The sequence below is a fragment of the Anabrus simplex genome, chromosome 3 (genome assembly GCF_040414725.1).
Source record: "Anabrus simplex isolate iqAnaSimp1 chromosome 3, ASM4041472v1, whole genome shotgun sequence".
Classification (NCBI taxonomy): domain Eukaryota; kingdom Metazoa; phylum Arthropoda; class Insecta; order Orthoptera; family Tettigoniidae; genus Anabrus; species Anabrus simplex.
In genome coordinates this window covers 57,509,392-57,525,976 of record NC_090267.1, presented here as the reverse complement: position 1 = coordinate 57,525,976, position 16,585 = coordinate 57,509,392, and the positions used below count along the sequence as shown (strand labels likewise).

Genomic DNA, 16,585 nt, shown 5'->3' with positions numbered 1-16,585 from the left:
AGAGCAATTTTAACTGCTTACAATTTGGGAAACCTCTCTTTGCAGCACATCCCATTAGACCATTTTGTCAATAACAAAATAAAAATAAAGAAAACCTATTGTTTACCTTCGTTTTTTAACAGCTAATAGTTTTGTCATTAAATATTCTTGTGTACAGTAGACGGGGAAAAGGAAATGCCACCTTATTCCGTGTTGTCTCCTGGCATAATGTGCTTCATGAGCTCTGGGTTAGATTTGTGCGGTTTTCTCATAATTTCATAATCTGTATGGGAGCTGTATTTAAATTATGGTGCAAAGATAAAATTATACAAAATTAGGCACTTTCTTTCAACAGGAAATCTTTTCTTCCACAACCAAACCAAGTTGCTGGAGAAATGTATCACTTTATAAACACATTTTGAGGAACCAAACTGCCTTCAAACCCATTCTGTGAGAAAGGGAATAATAGGAACTGGGGAAGATGTTTCGTTAAAGGGGGGAACACACTCTATAGTCGGTAGCTGTTAAATGAACTTGGTTGGTGGATTTTAAATTTTTTTTTAAATAGTTGTAATGTCTTTAAAAAATATTACTCATCTTAGGAATGCTTTCTGTGTAATTAAAATAGGTACATATGTAGAAGAAACCAGCATGGGGAGTTTATTCCATTTAGTGTGCAAGATGTATGATACAAGAGTGCCATCTGATTTTAGACAGATTATTATACCTATTCCTAAGAAATCAGGTGCAGACAAGTGTGAAAACTACCGCACCATTAGTTTAGTATCACGCTTGCAAAATGTTAAAATGTATTACTTACAGAAGAATGGAAAGACAAGTTAAAGCAGTGTTGGGAGAAGATCAATTTGGCTTTACAAGAAATGTAGGAACACGTGAAGTGATCCTGACTTTGTCTGACCTTAGAGGATCGAATTAAGAGAGAAGTCTACACGTCATTTGTAGATCTAGAGAAGGCAATCATTATTGTTGATTGGAGCAAGCTATTTGAGATTCTGAAGGTGACCAGGATTAGATACCAAGAACTAAGCATTATCTACAATCTGTACAAAAATCGGTCTGCAGTGTTAAGGATCAAAAGCTATGAAAAAGCAGCAGCAATCCAGGAAGGAGTGAGGCAAGGTTGTAGTTTTGTCACTTGTCCTTTTCAGTGTTTACGTAGAACAGGCAATACAGGAAATTGGGAATTTGGAAAAGGAATCTCAGTCCTAAGGGAGGAAATAAAAAAATCTGATATTTGCTGATATTGTTATTCTGAGTCTGCAGATGTGGAGAAATTGCTGAATGGTATGAACAGTCTTGGTGAAGAAGTATAAGATACAGATAAATCCAAAACAAAGGTAATGGAGTGAAATTGAATGAAGTCCAGTTATGCAGGAAATATTAGATTAGGAAATGAAGTCTTAAAAGGAAGTAGATTTACTTGGGTATTAGATTAACTAATGATGGAAGAAGTAAGGATGACGTGAAATGCAGACTAGCAAAAGCAAGGAAGGTCTTTCTTAAAAGAAATTTGCACACTTTGAACAATAACATAGGAATTAGAAGGATTTTTTTAAAGACTTTTTTTCTGGAGTGTGGCATTGTATGGAAGTGAAACGTGGACAATGAGCTCAGAAAGAAAAATAAAGAACAGAAGCTTTTGGAATATGGTGTTGCAGAACAATGCTAAAGTTGAGATGGATACATCGAATCGCAAATGAAGAGATACTGAATCGTATTGGTGAGAGAACAACTTGGCAAAATTTGACCAAAATTTGCTGGGCTGAGGGGCTCACACGGTTGAGGTTCTGGCCTTCTGACCCCAACTTGGCAGGTTCGATCCTGGCTCAGTCCGGTGGTACTTGAAGGTGCTCAAATACAGTCAGCCTCATGTAGGTAGTTTTTCTGGCAAGTAAAAACTCCTGTGGGACTAAATTCCAGCACTTTGGCGTCTCTGAAAACCATAAAAGTAGTTGGTGGGATGTAAAGCCATATTATTCTTAAGGTATCCATGACTTAAACAGCAAGGTATGAATGACAGATTAGAGTAGATGTAGGATGTAGTTACATAGAAATGGAAAGGTTAGCTCAGGATAGGGTGGCTTGGAGAGCTGCATAAAACCAGTCTTATGGACTGATGGCACAAACATGTAGTGGCCCTGGCTCATTAAGATTCTGACGTTTGAAATCATTTTGTGAGAAAGAAGTGTTATGTACAATCCATACAAATATCAAAATGCATTATAAGAATTGCAAGATATGAAAGAGAAATGGCTATCCTGAAAGTAGCTAATGGAGGTTGCAGTTCTTAAAATTTCACTCAACTTCTCCTTGCTTTAAATGTTTACCAGTATATAGAATAGACATTAAAGAAATTTGAGAAATTTCGAAAGGGAATCGTTACAAAGAAATCCAAACTCAAAGGTTTGGCACAGTGGTGCTTTCTTCAGGTCCAGAGACCCTGGCTCAGTTCTAGTCTGTGGAGTATCTGGACAAGTGACCAACAGCAGGGAAGTCCGACAACAATTCATAGCTGATATTACGGCTCTTCGACATATTTTCTCATTCATTATCTGGACAAGTTTATGAGTAGTATAGACGGTCATGGATTAAATAAATAAATAAATAAATAAATATACATACATACATAATGAAATGTAACCTAATGAACTACCTGGTTGAACCAGAGGACATAAGATGTAAACTGACACAAGCATGCTACAGGTATGCTTCCTGAGAAGGTTTGTATAATCTTGACATCTGTGAAAGTAAACCTGAAGATAACTGCTGCTGAGAGGATAGAAGTTTAACAAACGTGGTGGTAAAGGAAGAATATTGTCAGTGAAACGAATATAGATCTCAATGCGAAATTGAATAAAGTTAGCAGAACAGTTGGAGTAAGAGATTAATAGGACTGTTCTTAAGATGTCCAGAACTTGGTCGATTGAGGGAAGTATACTGTTTAAGAATTGTGAGACAGATACGAATTTGACAAAACAGGTCAGAGTAGATGTATGCAGCAGTAGTTGTATAGAAGTGGAAAGGTTAGTACAGAATAGGGTGACATGGAAAAGCTGCTTGTAACTTGCTTAAGAACTCTTAAAACCACCATTGCAGCAACATGTAGAAATGACAGGCAAGTGTGGGCAGAAGAGGCATCAAGAGTGAAGACGTAGAGATTTGGACGTAGGACATTTCCGCACCTGTTGAACGACAGTTTTGTATGTAAAGTTATTCCTTGTAGTTGTAACTGCCAAAGCTAAATTTACTACATTGCTGTAGCTTATGCTGAATAAACCCCAAGCGCTGTAATGGGATATTAAGCCAGATGATAAACTGCGTTGGTGTCATTTTTTTTGCCACTGTGTACAGTTATACAAATCAACAATACAAAAAATAAGATATTTCTTCATCGAGATGTTTTGTTTTGCCTGTTAATGAGGATGTTGGCAGCGACTTCAGAGGAAATTCAGGCCCCATCACGAAATGTATTCAAATATTAATTTCCCTCCGTGTAAAATATTTGTAATAATCATTCCTCAAATTGCTGGTGCTTGCATTTGCTTGGTGTTTTTACTCTAAAGCATGTGTGATAAGTTAACAGATAAATCATTTGCTTTAAGAGGTTTTTACTTCTGTACGATATTATGCATATGAACTAAGTCTGATCATTTGCACTGAAATCTCAAGCTTATCACAATAAGTCGTCTGGTGTGAGGTTAACTTTAATATTGACATTTTTGCACATTTATATTGAAATTTATCTCTGGGATTTTGTTGTGATACTCTTATTGTTTCAGCCTTCTCTAATTCTGAAATCCCTTAATCTGAAGCCTAAGATAACTTGGATCTATACAGTTATGATCTAGACCTGGGTTGGTTAGTCTCCTCGAAAGACATTTGGTCCCCTCAGAATGGTCCCTTTTATATTTTGTCTGTTACTCCTGATCTTTGAAAGACTATTGCCACCTAGCACAACTGTCTTAACAGTTCCACAGATTAAGTCTAGAAACTAACACACTTCATAGATAATTATTTCACTGGTATGATCAAAATACGGCAATGTCCACAACTTCACACTAATTTAGATGTGACTAACAGCAGGGAAGTCAACAATTCATAGCTGATATTACGGCTCTTCGACGTATTTTCTCATTCTCCCAAGTTTATATATATTTGTACACTTTGTTTTTAGATGTACCACCATGTTTTAATCTTAAACTTGATTAATTGAAGCGTGCAGCTGGATAAGGGTCTGTTACATCTGCCTTGTTTAGATTTCAGAGCTTGGCAGTGGGAAAGTGTGCACGCAGACCCTTATTCTGCAAAAGTTAATTCTCTAAAATAGCTTGTGGAAATAGTGTACATAGACCCTTATTCAGCCATACACTTCAGTTACATTTTATATAACCCACCACGTTTTAATGTTAACTTCAATTTAAATTAATTCAGTTTCTAGTTCACCCACTGTTTTCTTAATATCAACACTTATTTGGGTATCCCTAAACGCATCATTTAACAGTACCAATGTCTGTTAACAGATTTACAGTTTTTCCTCTTCACTTGAGTTCACACACTGGGTTTCTTCACGGATTATCACACATTCCCTATTGTTACTTTAGTAGGCTTTTTCACACTTACCCAGATAATGGCAGTGTGATTCTTACCAAATGTATACAGAATGTAAAGTATTATTACAAGAAACTTTTCATTGAAGAATTACAATCCATTAATTTACTTCCCAGCATCAGAGATTGCCATAACAGGATAACTATCTTGATACATTGCTCCATAGTAAAATAGCATTAATAACATAAAATTTATGTAATTAATGTACATGTAACATTCCATGTTACGATGGATTTCGCATTATATTGTTTTCTTGTATAATTTCCCTGATATTTGGAAGATGAGGGCCATATTGAAGTGTTTTCTGCAAGTACATGTTATGCTCGTATGTCCATCTTGTGTGCATATCTGTTTACTGGTTGTGACAAGCTGTATTAAAATGTTTTATAGCTCTTTTAATAATCCATTTTGTGATTGTTTTTATGTTTAAAACAGCCATTGAGCAAGAAAAGGAGCAGAAGAACCTGATCTCTGGAATTGAGAACTTCGACACCAGCAAGTTGAAGCACACAGAGACGCACGAGAAAAACCCTTTGCCCACAAAAGAAGGTGAGCAGCGATTGTTACAACTTTCATTCGTCTATAAACTTTCGAATATTAATTGTACAGTACTTCATTTTCCCAGAATATACTTTACATTTCATTTCTTGAATAGAAATTTAAAAATTTCAATTTTTTTTCTGAAAACTTGCATTCCCTCTTCCTTTGTTTACTCTACAAATCTGACCTTACTTCCAAAACCAGAGCCTTGTCCACAACGAAGAATCATTCCTTGCATGGACCTTTGTACCAAGCTATGTATTAACTGCACTTGTGAGTTGACCTTGAATTTGCTTCACTTGGCAAGTCTTCTTTTGAGAGCGTGGCAACCATCTTGTTCAAGTGTTGAGTAATCGTATGTTAACATCCCACACCTTAATTTTTTCTAGGGTACAGTGTGGCATCCGGCAAAACAAACACTGAAATTATTACTCTTCTGCTGTCAGTTTTCCAAGCAATAAAGCATTTGTTGAGAAAATAATTTATTGATCATGTCAGCTTCCCACATTCTGATAGTTGCCAAATAAAACATTCGTTTCTAGATAGGGCCCTGTACTTGGACACCCGGTTACCCATAGGCATAAACACGAAAGACCTGCACCCGGACTATTTGGATACCAAACGTAATCATTGTTGTTCTCTTAAGGAGCACATGGAACTATTAATTAGCATTGGTCGTCTTGTTTCTTATCTTCCTGAAACTCCTTTATCCTTTTGCTAAGTCAGTCTTCTTGCATCCATGTTTTTTAAGTTTAAAATTTCTTGCCGTTCGTTCCTGGGTGTGAAATTGTGAAAGTTGATTTTCGGTGCACATGAAGTCTGTGCACTTGCCATTCGGTCAATGTAGACTGCTACGAGATCCCTTTGGGTGTCCACTATCCAGGGTACTTTAGTTTGTCGGGTTCCATTTATGATTATTTTCTTGGTCAATCAAGTCATACATTCATGCTGTATGTCCATAGAATTTCATATTCTTTTCCGTGCAACTGAAGTGAATTATTCGGTCAGCGAATAAAGTTCTTCCAAGCTTTTATGAATACAGATACCATCTTAGACAGCCGGTCCAAATATTTTCTTCTGTATCTGCTGTTCCATTTTCTCAATGTCTTCAATGTTCATGGTTTATGATGTCTCAGTTGCATAGAGTGCTTCTGGGAGAACAATTGTGTGGTAGTGACAAGAGTTTAGCTTGGATGGAAAGAGATTTATTTTTGCAGTTATTCCAAGTGATTGTGAAGGATTTACATAATTTGCACAGGTTTTGTTGGCTACTCTTTCATTACCAGCGTTTCCTATAATAATTAGACAAATAAGCTTGACTGGAGTTTTTAAAAGTAGGAAGATCACAAAATGAAGATGAAGTTCGAATTGAAGACGACAAATTGGGACAAATATTAGTTATCAGGAACAAGAATTAAGGATTGGAATAATTTATCAAGGGAGATCTTTGATAAATTTCAAACTTCCCCTTGAAATCATTTAAGAACAGGCGAGGTAAAGAACTGTTAGGGAATCTGCCACCTGGGTGACAGCCCTAAATGCAGATCAATGGTGATTGGTTTGATAATTTTTCCCAAGTACTTGAAGTGATTAACTTGCTTGAATTGGCAGTGTTTTGTCACAATTGATCCTATGTTTTAGTTCCTGGAGTCAATTTTTTCTCGTAAGTAATTCGGAGACTCTTTTTGATGGTTATCTAGTGAACCTTTTCAATGACATGTCTGGCTTACTCAGGAGTCCAGGTAATTATTGCTAGATTGTCGGTGAAGGAAAGGGATTTTAGGTTGATCTAGTACCAGGTTGAACGCCAAGTGCAGACATCACCTTGTCATCTGTTCTAATTCCAAAAGGTTTGAAGATTTTGCCCATAAATTTCACTTCTGATATTGTCTGTCAAAACTCTATTGGATTTATGTTTGGTCTACAGGGTGCTGCAGTCAATTATTGTATATACCTTTTCACTAATTCACAAGCTATCCTAATGTTCTTTGGTGTGGTAAGTTATGTCCCGTAACATTTTCATTACAGAACTTAGGACTAAAATTCAAAAAGTTGTATTTGAAACATTATAGTTTAAGCTTACCCAAAATTGTTTACAATACATAACCTTAAATTTCACTATCAAAGTTGTCTGTCTTGTCTCTTTCATTAACTACACTCTTTTCTTAGCCTTTCTTGCACTATTGTTACTACTACAGTCATAGATGAATACGTTAAATTCTTCCACTTCTCTGCACTGCATCCTTGATTTGTGAAAAATATATGTAATGAAAACATCGATAAAGTGCAATCTAGTGCAGAACTTGTTACTGCACAGGACCATGAACATTTAGCTATAACAGAGCCCATAAGAATTGTAAGCAGGTATTTTAAATATTGCTAGAGATGGTAGAATTTGCAGACTTGGATAGTTTAGACAGAATGGCACGGTTGCTAGTGTCATTTTTAGGTAGAATACTAGGATTCCTTTCCTTACAGTGGATTTCTCTTGCAAATTGTTTTGATTACTGGGGTTCTGTTATACTTCTGGATTACCTACACCCTTTCACTTAACACTGTTGGCAAGTGTAACATAGGCCTACTCTTAATTTGAAATTTAATACTGTATTTACTTTGAATTCTTTGTTGCAGTTATTGATGAAGAAAAGAAGGCATAAAACATCCGTGTGGGAAGCTGTTGCCATCACAGCAGCATCACCTGGGTTCTTTTATTTGTGCTGGACATTTTTGTCACTATTTATATGGAAAATATAGAGGGTTTTCTTATCCGGCCACTAGACAACGAAAGAATGGTTTTGCCGAGTGCTTCCACGATGTTTATTTAAGCCACCAAGCCATCTTTCACCTGTCTTGGAACCCTACATGTGTTTGGTGGACACATTCCTATTCAGTGAAATGTCTCCAGTTTACTAAAATATTGATGGAAGAAAAGACCTTTTTTTAAATAAACTTGGTTTATCGGTGGATACATAGAGAATATTCCAAGATAGGTTTAACTTTGTATGAAAAGTATACTCAAGCTTTTTTATTATTGAAAGTGTGCTTTATACAACAATTTTGGACAGACTTTGCTAAGTAGGTTACAATAGTATTAATTTTTGTCTTAGTATTGTAATGTAAAGTTGACTTTGAATACCTGTAACATTCCCTTGATACTTTCATATCAGTACCTGGTGTTTCTAAAAAAAAAGTTGATCTGTTTTTGTTGAGAAGGACAAGCATGCTTTTTTTTTAAAATATTCATTCCACAACAAAAACATTTAATACTAAAGTACTTTTAGACTGATGACTGTCTTTATGTTGTACCCTGTTAGCACTAAGGTTTTGCCTAAGCATGACCACCAGTGTTTTGATTTTTTATATAACAATCGTATCAGGTTTTTATTACTTTGCAGGTGCACAGGGCATTCTTTCTTCACTTGGTACTTGTACATGCTTTGTGTAATGCAGTAACCTGAATAAAAAGTGTGAGGACGTAATCATGCAATCTTTTCTAGTCTCTTTTTAAACCATCCCTTATTCCTCAATGAAACACTTTCACAGTAGCAATACAATCACCATAGCAGCGCGTGTGCTTTACAGTCGACGATTTGGGACTGCAATCTTCCTACAAGCAAGAGACAAGTGTGCACTAGCGACTCCATTAATCGGGATGAAAGAATGAGTTTGTTATTGTGTGGTTTGCGCACTAACAGTTTCTGTGCATAGTTTCATTGGAATTGTAGGCCACATGTTTTTTTTTTTTTTCTTGTGGTTCTGTGCTTTCCCCCTGTCAGTTACTATCGTAATCATCATTCCATATACCAGTTTCCTGGGTACTGTTAATGAGCCTCTTCCACTTCTTCCTGTCCATATACAACTTGTCATGGAGAACATCATCCACTGTCCATCTTGGTAATTACATCAACCTTGATCATGTCCATCGGGTGTTAGGTCTTCCTGCAGGTCTTTTCCCCTCCACCTGCCTTGCCAAATTTATTCTAGCTGTTCTTGTACGCTCCATCCTCATCACATGCCCATACGATCGTAGTCTGGATGTGCCGATTTGGTCTAACGGATGTCTTTATTCCAGCTTCTTTCCTCACGTCATCATTTCTTAACTTGCCCATCTTGGTCTTCTGGTTGGCAGATCTAAGAAATTTCATCTCTGATGCTTGCAGTCTTGATGGATCTCTTTTTGTGGGGATGCACGCTTCAATACCATAGGTCAATATTCGAATGAAATAGCTGCCCTGCCTTAAAAATCATCAGTTTGGCCGGTTTTGGAATTGTCATCCCATGGCCGGTTTTTGAATTGTCATCCCATAAGTGTTCTTACTTGAATTCTGATTCCTTTTGCACTCTGTAATTTCCTTTCTGACCAAATTCACTGGACATTACACTTACAAGGTAAGGGAAACTATCCACACACTCTGGTTGGTCGTCTTCTAGTTTTACACTTGCTGGACACCCTTCTCTGTTGACTGCCATCACCACTGTCTTGGTCTTGCTGATGTTGGTTATATTCCAGGAACTGGGATTTCCATACATTGATTCTGGTCTGTACTTCCTCTTCTCTTTCACCCCAAATCATGATATCATCAGCAAAGGCCACTGCATGCAGCTGACCTAAATTTTCCTTGACGTTCTTCATTATATTGTCCACTAGCTGATGTACCCGTGCTTTGCTACGGAATTCAACATTTTATACAGAATTCTAGGTTAGGTAGTGTACACGTTGTGGTCAAGATTGTATTAAACTGCATGGCTCTTGATGTACCCTAGAAACACGATGGAGAAGTCGCCAAACGTCTCTTCTCATATGAAGACTGTATTGGAGAATATTCATTGTAACGGTAGGCCCTCTTGCCTACCATCAGTCACAATCAAGCTGGGGAGCGTTATAATGGCAGACATTAAATCTCCACCTGCCTCTTTACATCCTCAGAAAGACTAAGTAATTTTCGCAACTGAAATGAACACAGGTCATTACAATGGCATAAATGAGAATGAAGTCCGGCTCCATGGCTAAATGGTTAGCATGCTGGCCTTTGGTCACAGGGGTCCCGGGTTCGATTGCCGGCAGGGTCGGGAATTTTAACCATCATTAGCTAATTCCACTGTAGTCTTCATTTCATCCTCATCACGACGCGGAGGTCGCCTACGGGAGTCAAATCAAAAGAACTGCACCTGGCGAGCCGAACATGTCTTCGGACACTCCCGGCACTAAAAGCCATACGCCATTTCATTTCAGTACGAATGACACTATTAAAAGAAATATTTTCATATGAAATACTCTATCAAATAAAAAACCACGCATTTTCTTGCTTTTAAAGAACAGTACTATGCTTCCGATCTAACAATCCAAATTTTCAGGGCTGGAATGACCAAGCCGCAGACAGCCGTGATCCATGAACACTCTTAGTCTTTTTTTCGGCAGGGGAGGTCGAATAGTGGAGTCCCAGGGCAAAAACTATGCCCTTTTACTAATCTTTCCTAGGAATATCCGATGAATCGGAAAATCTTAATTCACTACACTGGCGGCAGAAAGAACTATGACTTAGAGGTAAATTCTCCCTCCAAGCCAGAGGAGAAAGCCCCTCTTCACTGCTTAATTGGAATAAAATGAATGTAGATTTAATAAAAGTGAAGCGGAAGAAGCTTTTATTAGAAAACGGCTCATTTCAGGGTTGAATTTTGAACGATTTAGTGATTTGTGGTGCTATAATTTGGAATAGGCCTAAATTTTTTTTTTCTTTTCTTTACGTCGCATAGACACAGATAGGTCTTATGGCAACGATGGGACAGGAAATGGCTAGGAGTGGGAAGGAAGCGGCCGTGGCCTTAATTAAGGTACAGTCCCAGCATTTGCTTGGTGTGAAAATGGGAAACCACGGAAAACCATTTTCAGGGCTGCCGACAGTGGGTATTATAATTCTGGACCAGGTCATAATAAACTACTACTACTACTACTACTACTACTACTACTTGTACAGGCCAGACTACTCGAACATAAGATTGAAAGATGGGAATCGCTAACTGGGACATTAGGAATGCTAAAGAAGATAGTTTTCTAACTCCCCAACTATTTCCCGCCAGTATTCAGTTAGGCTGTTGTACTCGGTACGCAGCAGTAATCCCATCTATTGGAGTTGAGTGGCAGCATAAGACATCAAACAATGGTCAATATAATATTATTGTTGATGAATGTTATGCGTTTTCGATATTGTAGGCCTTCACATTGTTTTCTTCCGACTCTTGAAATACCACTCTGATCATAGTCGGTACGGTAAAACTGAATAAAACATAAATGATCGGAAATTGTATTCTCTAACTTTTGTTATGCAGTACTTTTGGATAGGATCAATAACATACTGTAGGTATTTAAAAATTAAATTTTAGGTGCCTTTCCCTAAACTACAATTTCATCCAGGATGAATAAAATTGTTCATAGCTTAGACTGTAGTTTCTTATTCCCCGACTTTGTGTACTGATTTTCATTAAATTCTGTTGACCCATTTTCTCCTGGTTCGGCGTTGATATGGACTTAGCAACAAAAATACAAATTCATGAATATCTGTTATCATAGCCGGTACGGTAAAAATGTATGACATAAATGATCGGAAATGTAATTCTATATAACTTTAGTTATGTAATATTTGTTGATAGGATCACTAATAATATAAATATTTGAAAATTAATTTCCAGGCCTTCCCCTAAACTACCATTTCACTCAGCGTGAATAAAATTATTTATAGCCTAGATTGTAGTGGTTCATCCCCCGACTGTACATACCGATTTTCATTAAATTATCTTCAGCCGTTTTCTCGTGATGAGTGTACATACAGACAGACAGACACAGACAGAAATTACGGAAAAGCAAAAACGTGCATTTCCTTGTTACTGTGGATATGACCGATACAGAAATACCATTCTTTCCAAATTCTGAGCAATGTACAGACAAAACTCTTTTATTTATTTATATATATATATATAGATAGATAACGGTGAACAGTAGTGGGGACAGTGTACTCCCTAGCTGAACTCCACTCTTGATCTCAAACCATGATTACCTTCCCCAATTTGTACACAGCTAGTACAGTCTTCGAACAACATCTGAATTTTCCTTACCAGTCCTTCAGGCACGTTTTTCCTCACACTCCCAGATGTTATCTCTTATAACACTATCATAGGCCTTTTCTGTATCCAGGAATGCAATGACTAGGTTCTTGCCTTTCTGTCAATACTTTTCCATCAGCATGTGGGTGCTAAAAATTAGAGCCATTGTTGATCTATTACTTCTGAATCCATATTGCTCCTCTTGGTTCAATGATGGTTCTCGATCTCCCTTCTATGATCTCTAGAATTCTTAGCCCATGAGACAGCAGGGTTAATCCTCTATAGTTGGTGGCTTTACATCTGCTGCCTTTCTTAAACAGGGGAATTATAACTCCCTTGCTCCAATATGCAGGTATTTTGTTGTCTGTCCATATGGCATTTAGTACTCTTTGCAGCCATTGTATACCCTGGATGCCTGCTGCCTTTGTCACGTCTGCATTCACTTCATCTGAACCTGAATATTTTCCTTTAGGCATAGATTTTAAGGCTGTCTGTTTCTGTCCAGGTGATGGGAGGTTCTTCATTGTAGGCTTGGATTTCTGGTTCTGTATTTTGTTCTTAAACTGGTCTATTCAGTAGGTGGTCGAAATGGTTCTTCGAGACTTCTCTCGTGTCACTTTCTGTCCTAACCAGATTTCCATTTTCATCTTAAAGTTCCTTTACGGTATTCATTGGTTTCCTTTTACCTCTGATAACACTACAGTAGTTTCTTATTGCCTCTGTCTTCCTCCAGTTTCTGAGTTAATACATTACATGCCTTGGTCTTTTCTTCTGTAACTGTTCTTGTAACTTCGTTTCGTTATAATTGTTAGAGGTTAGAGGTTTCTGATCTTTCTCATCTCTTAAGATCCAGTATATTTTTCTCTCGATCCCTTTATTTCTGCAAGAGATTTCTTTTCCTGATTGTTGCTCTAGTTCATTCCACAAAGGGGTTTCCTTCTCTTATTTTCATACTTGTCTTTCCACAAACTTCAGTTGCTTCCGTAACTAATGTGTCCCTTAGTCTGGTTCATTCTGCCTCTCCATTTTTCTTTTCATCTCTTGGTAACAGGGTTTTTATCTGGTTCTGATATTCAGTTCTCTTATCTGTTTTCTGAAGTTCCCATACTTTGATTTTTGACATTTTCCTGTTCTGTTCTTTTGGCACATAGAAGTTTCTCAGGTCTGCTACTAACAGACTGTGGTCACTGTTGCACCCGCCTATCGAGCGGTCAGTGCCAAGTTCTCCCGGTAACTCAATTTCTTCTCAGGGTATTCTATCTATCGCTCATAAAATCTGTGATTTTATATGGGTTTGTTTTTTTACGTGGTTTCGCAAGAGACTCGGTCTGTTGAGATGCACATCATGGGAATACCTATACGCTCAAGTAAGGACCTGTGGCCGATAACCTCAAAAAGAATCTTTCTTTTTGTCAAACTCATCAATTACTTATATCTACAAAACTTATTAGCTAACTTACAAACTAGCCGTTACCCAAAAGGAATTCAAAACACAGGCACTTTCTAAAAGAAAAATATAAGAAAATTTATTGAATAAATCATATTCAATGTAAGTTAATGTGAATTCTGGGTAGTATTATCTTAATAATATTTAAGCATAAAGAATTAGTCAGCGCTGGCTCAAATAAAAGTAAAATAATTAAGCTTTAAATTATTTACATTCTTTCTCATTTAATGTTAAAGTTCATATTAGTTATTTACTTCTATATTCGTAGCCATATTCCGAAGTGTATTTGATTTACTCGAATTATATTCAAGAGATCACTGAGCAATTTCGGTCTCCATATAAATACTCGTGAATACCGTCACGATAATTATATTATTCTCACCACATTTAAGTCATCTCACTGTGATAAAAATGGATGGTTTGCCAAATTGAAACGTAATAAAAATTAAATGGGATAAAGTCAGATTGCGAATGTAAATCTGATTATATCTTTGCGCATGTATTTCCCAAACAAACTCTTGCGTGAGTATGAAATCGTAAAACTGCTCTCAAAATTTCCCATTCATAAATCTGAACTCTGATTATTTGGTCACCCATCTTGAATACACATAAATAACAACTTACGGGCTAAGACAATACCTCCCTAGAGCCTACGACATATGGCTCCTAACTAACCATTATCCTATTCTCTATATTTAAAACACTTCAACTGAAATCATATCTGCGTGAAAAAATGAACATCTATCTAACTGTTCAAGTAGTTTCCGATCCACACACTCCTCCATCAACGGCTCAATGTGCTTTAGCTAACTGCTCTTACTCAATATCTCTTATGTGTACGAGCTACACAACTCGTATGGACAGTACAGAATGAAATTAATACGTATTATATTGAAACGTCACCGCACCAAAGAATATCACATGTATACTTAGTCATGAGCCTAGTAAACCGTATGTTAAAGAACTCTCTTATACTCGGTACATGCCATTTATCAATGTCAGATAAAAACTGTCACGATTCACAATTCTACCATAATACATGTCAATCTTACCTTGAAATGATCATCTGCGCGATGTTCACACTTTGACATATTCTTTCCATATGGCACAGAAACGCACCTCATGTAAATCTAACACGTTTCCTTGGCGAATAGCAATTCTATCTCATACCGTAGAATATAAACAAACATCTGTATTTAAAGTATTCCTTAATATGCTCCAAGAAATAACCACATTTCAACACCATTCAAATATACATTATCATACCACCGGCATACATATTGCCGTACGCATATAGCTGAATACACCCAAAACTATATGCCAAACATTTTAGAATTGCCTTGTAATAAACGCATTTTAATAACCTTTTATCTTAAAAACAGCAGTTTGAGTTCAATGCCCTCTTTCTATGAAGAAAGGAATACGTAACTTAACTATATTCATCTGTGTCGCGCAGGTAAATTCGTGACGTAATCTTTGTACAGGTAAACGAGATTAATCGAAATTTCACTAGTTATATAGACTCATTGCTATTGAATACAAAACTCAAGAATACAAACCTCCGCTTTACCCTTACACAAAACAAACCAACAACACGCACATTTTCAACTGAGGAAAGGGCACGAAGATCGGAGCGTCTGAAGAAGTACTGGGAGGACCGCAAAGCCCAAACAATCCCTTCAAAGAGACCTGAACGACGGACTGACTAAAGTGATCCTATGTGGTCATAAAAGAAGAAGAAGAAGAAGAAGAAGACTCATTGCTATTAGGTCTTCACAAGTAACACTTCTTTCATTTACTCATGCTAGTTGCTACTGTATGTATGCAAGTGCGGTAGCCTGTATATGATATAATAGAATTCTAATTCTACACTGCCATCTTATCTTATAGCCTTAAATATCTCACACTTCACTTTATGTTTCACACACGTTCTTAATTAATTCATAAATATCACCAATTATTCAGCACATGCCGAAATTAGATTGAGGGTGTAGATTGCAAGGAACTACTCTACTAAAAAAATGTATGGACTTAGCTCGTCAGATGCTACGTTTGGTCTGGTTGTCGCTCTATTCCTTGGTTGTGGTTAGACCCTCTGTTAGGATCTGGATCTCCGGTTGGATAACGTCTTCCTGGTCATCAGCTGGTCACATGGCTCACCGGTGCATATCCCCAGTTCAGTCCATCATGTAGATTTAGCAAACAGTCATGATATATTCCATAGTTCTACTGCTATTCTAAACGACGAAGTTTTCTTCGGTTGGAATAAGTTCTCCGTATATAGATATTAAGTTTATAACCACAGGGGTAACTTTCTTCTCATACGAAATTGTCGGTTCTGCAATATGGCGAGTCCTTATTCTTCAATCGCAGAGTGGTTGCTCACCGGACCCAAGTCAGACGTATCTCACCACAAATTATTTATTTCTATGATATCTCGTCTCTTTATAACATACGTAGGTGAATTATTTTATCGGATGTTATCGCCGATTGTAAACAGTCTATCTTCCTCGGGAGTTTAGGATAATCTTCAGATGTAAAGCTTCGCTTGTATTTGCGTCTTACTTCTGCAGTTGAAATTTTTTGAGAATATTTTTAAACAATCATTCCGCTGCTATATTTTTTTCAAAACAATTCAAAATGAGCCTCTACTGTCCTGCAGTGTCTTCCAAATCAGTCCGTTCCGTGACGTGCATGGTCTCCTATATGCTGTATTAATAAGAAGTTCATTGCCTTAATAGATCGCATGGGCCATACCTTCCTACGCCGCCATTTTGTAAATGGTCTACGAGATGCGAACGGGCACACTGTCAAGGCTCTGGCTGGGTATTTCTCAGACATGTTACCGTTCTGCTCCTTCATCTGAGATGACATAATCAATTACAGTATTTT

At 37.2% G+C, this 16,585-nt stretch overlaps 1 protein-coding gene across 4 annotated transcripts in view; it reads left to right on the top strand.

The window, feature by feature from the left end:
• The window catches only part of cib (thymosin beta cib), a 111,716-nt gene extending 103,089 nt beyond the window's left edge, over positions 1 to 8,627 (top strand). For all 4 annotated transcript variants that reach the window (XM_067142542.2, XM_067142540.2, XM_067142541.2 and 1 more), the window contains 2 exons: positions 5,044 to 5,157; positions 7,780 to 8,627. In XM_067142542.2, the coding sequence (XP_066998643.1) occupies positions 5,044 to 5,157; positions 7,780 to 7,805 (140 nt within the window). In that variant the 3' untranslated portion in view covers positions 7,806 to 8,627. The remainder of the gene's footprint in view (positions 1 to 5,043; positions 5,158 to 7,779) is intronic.
• Positions 8,628 to 16,585: the final 7,958 nt, after the last annotated feature.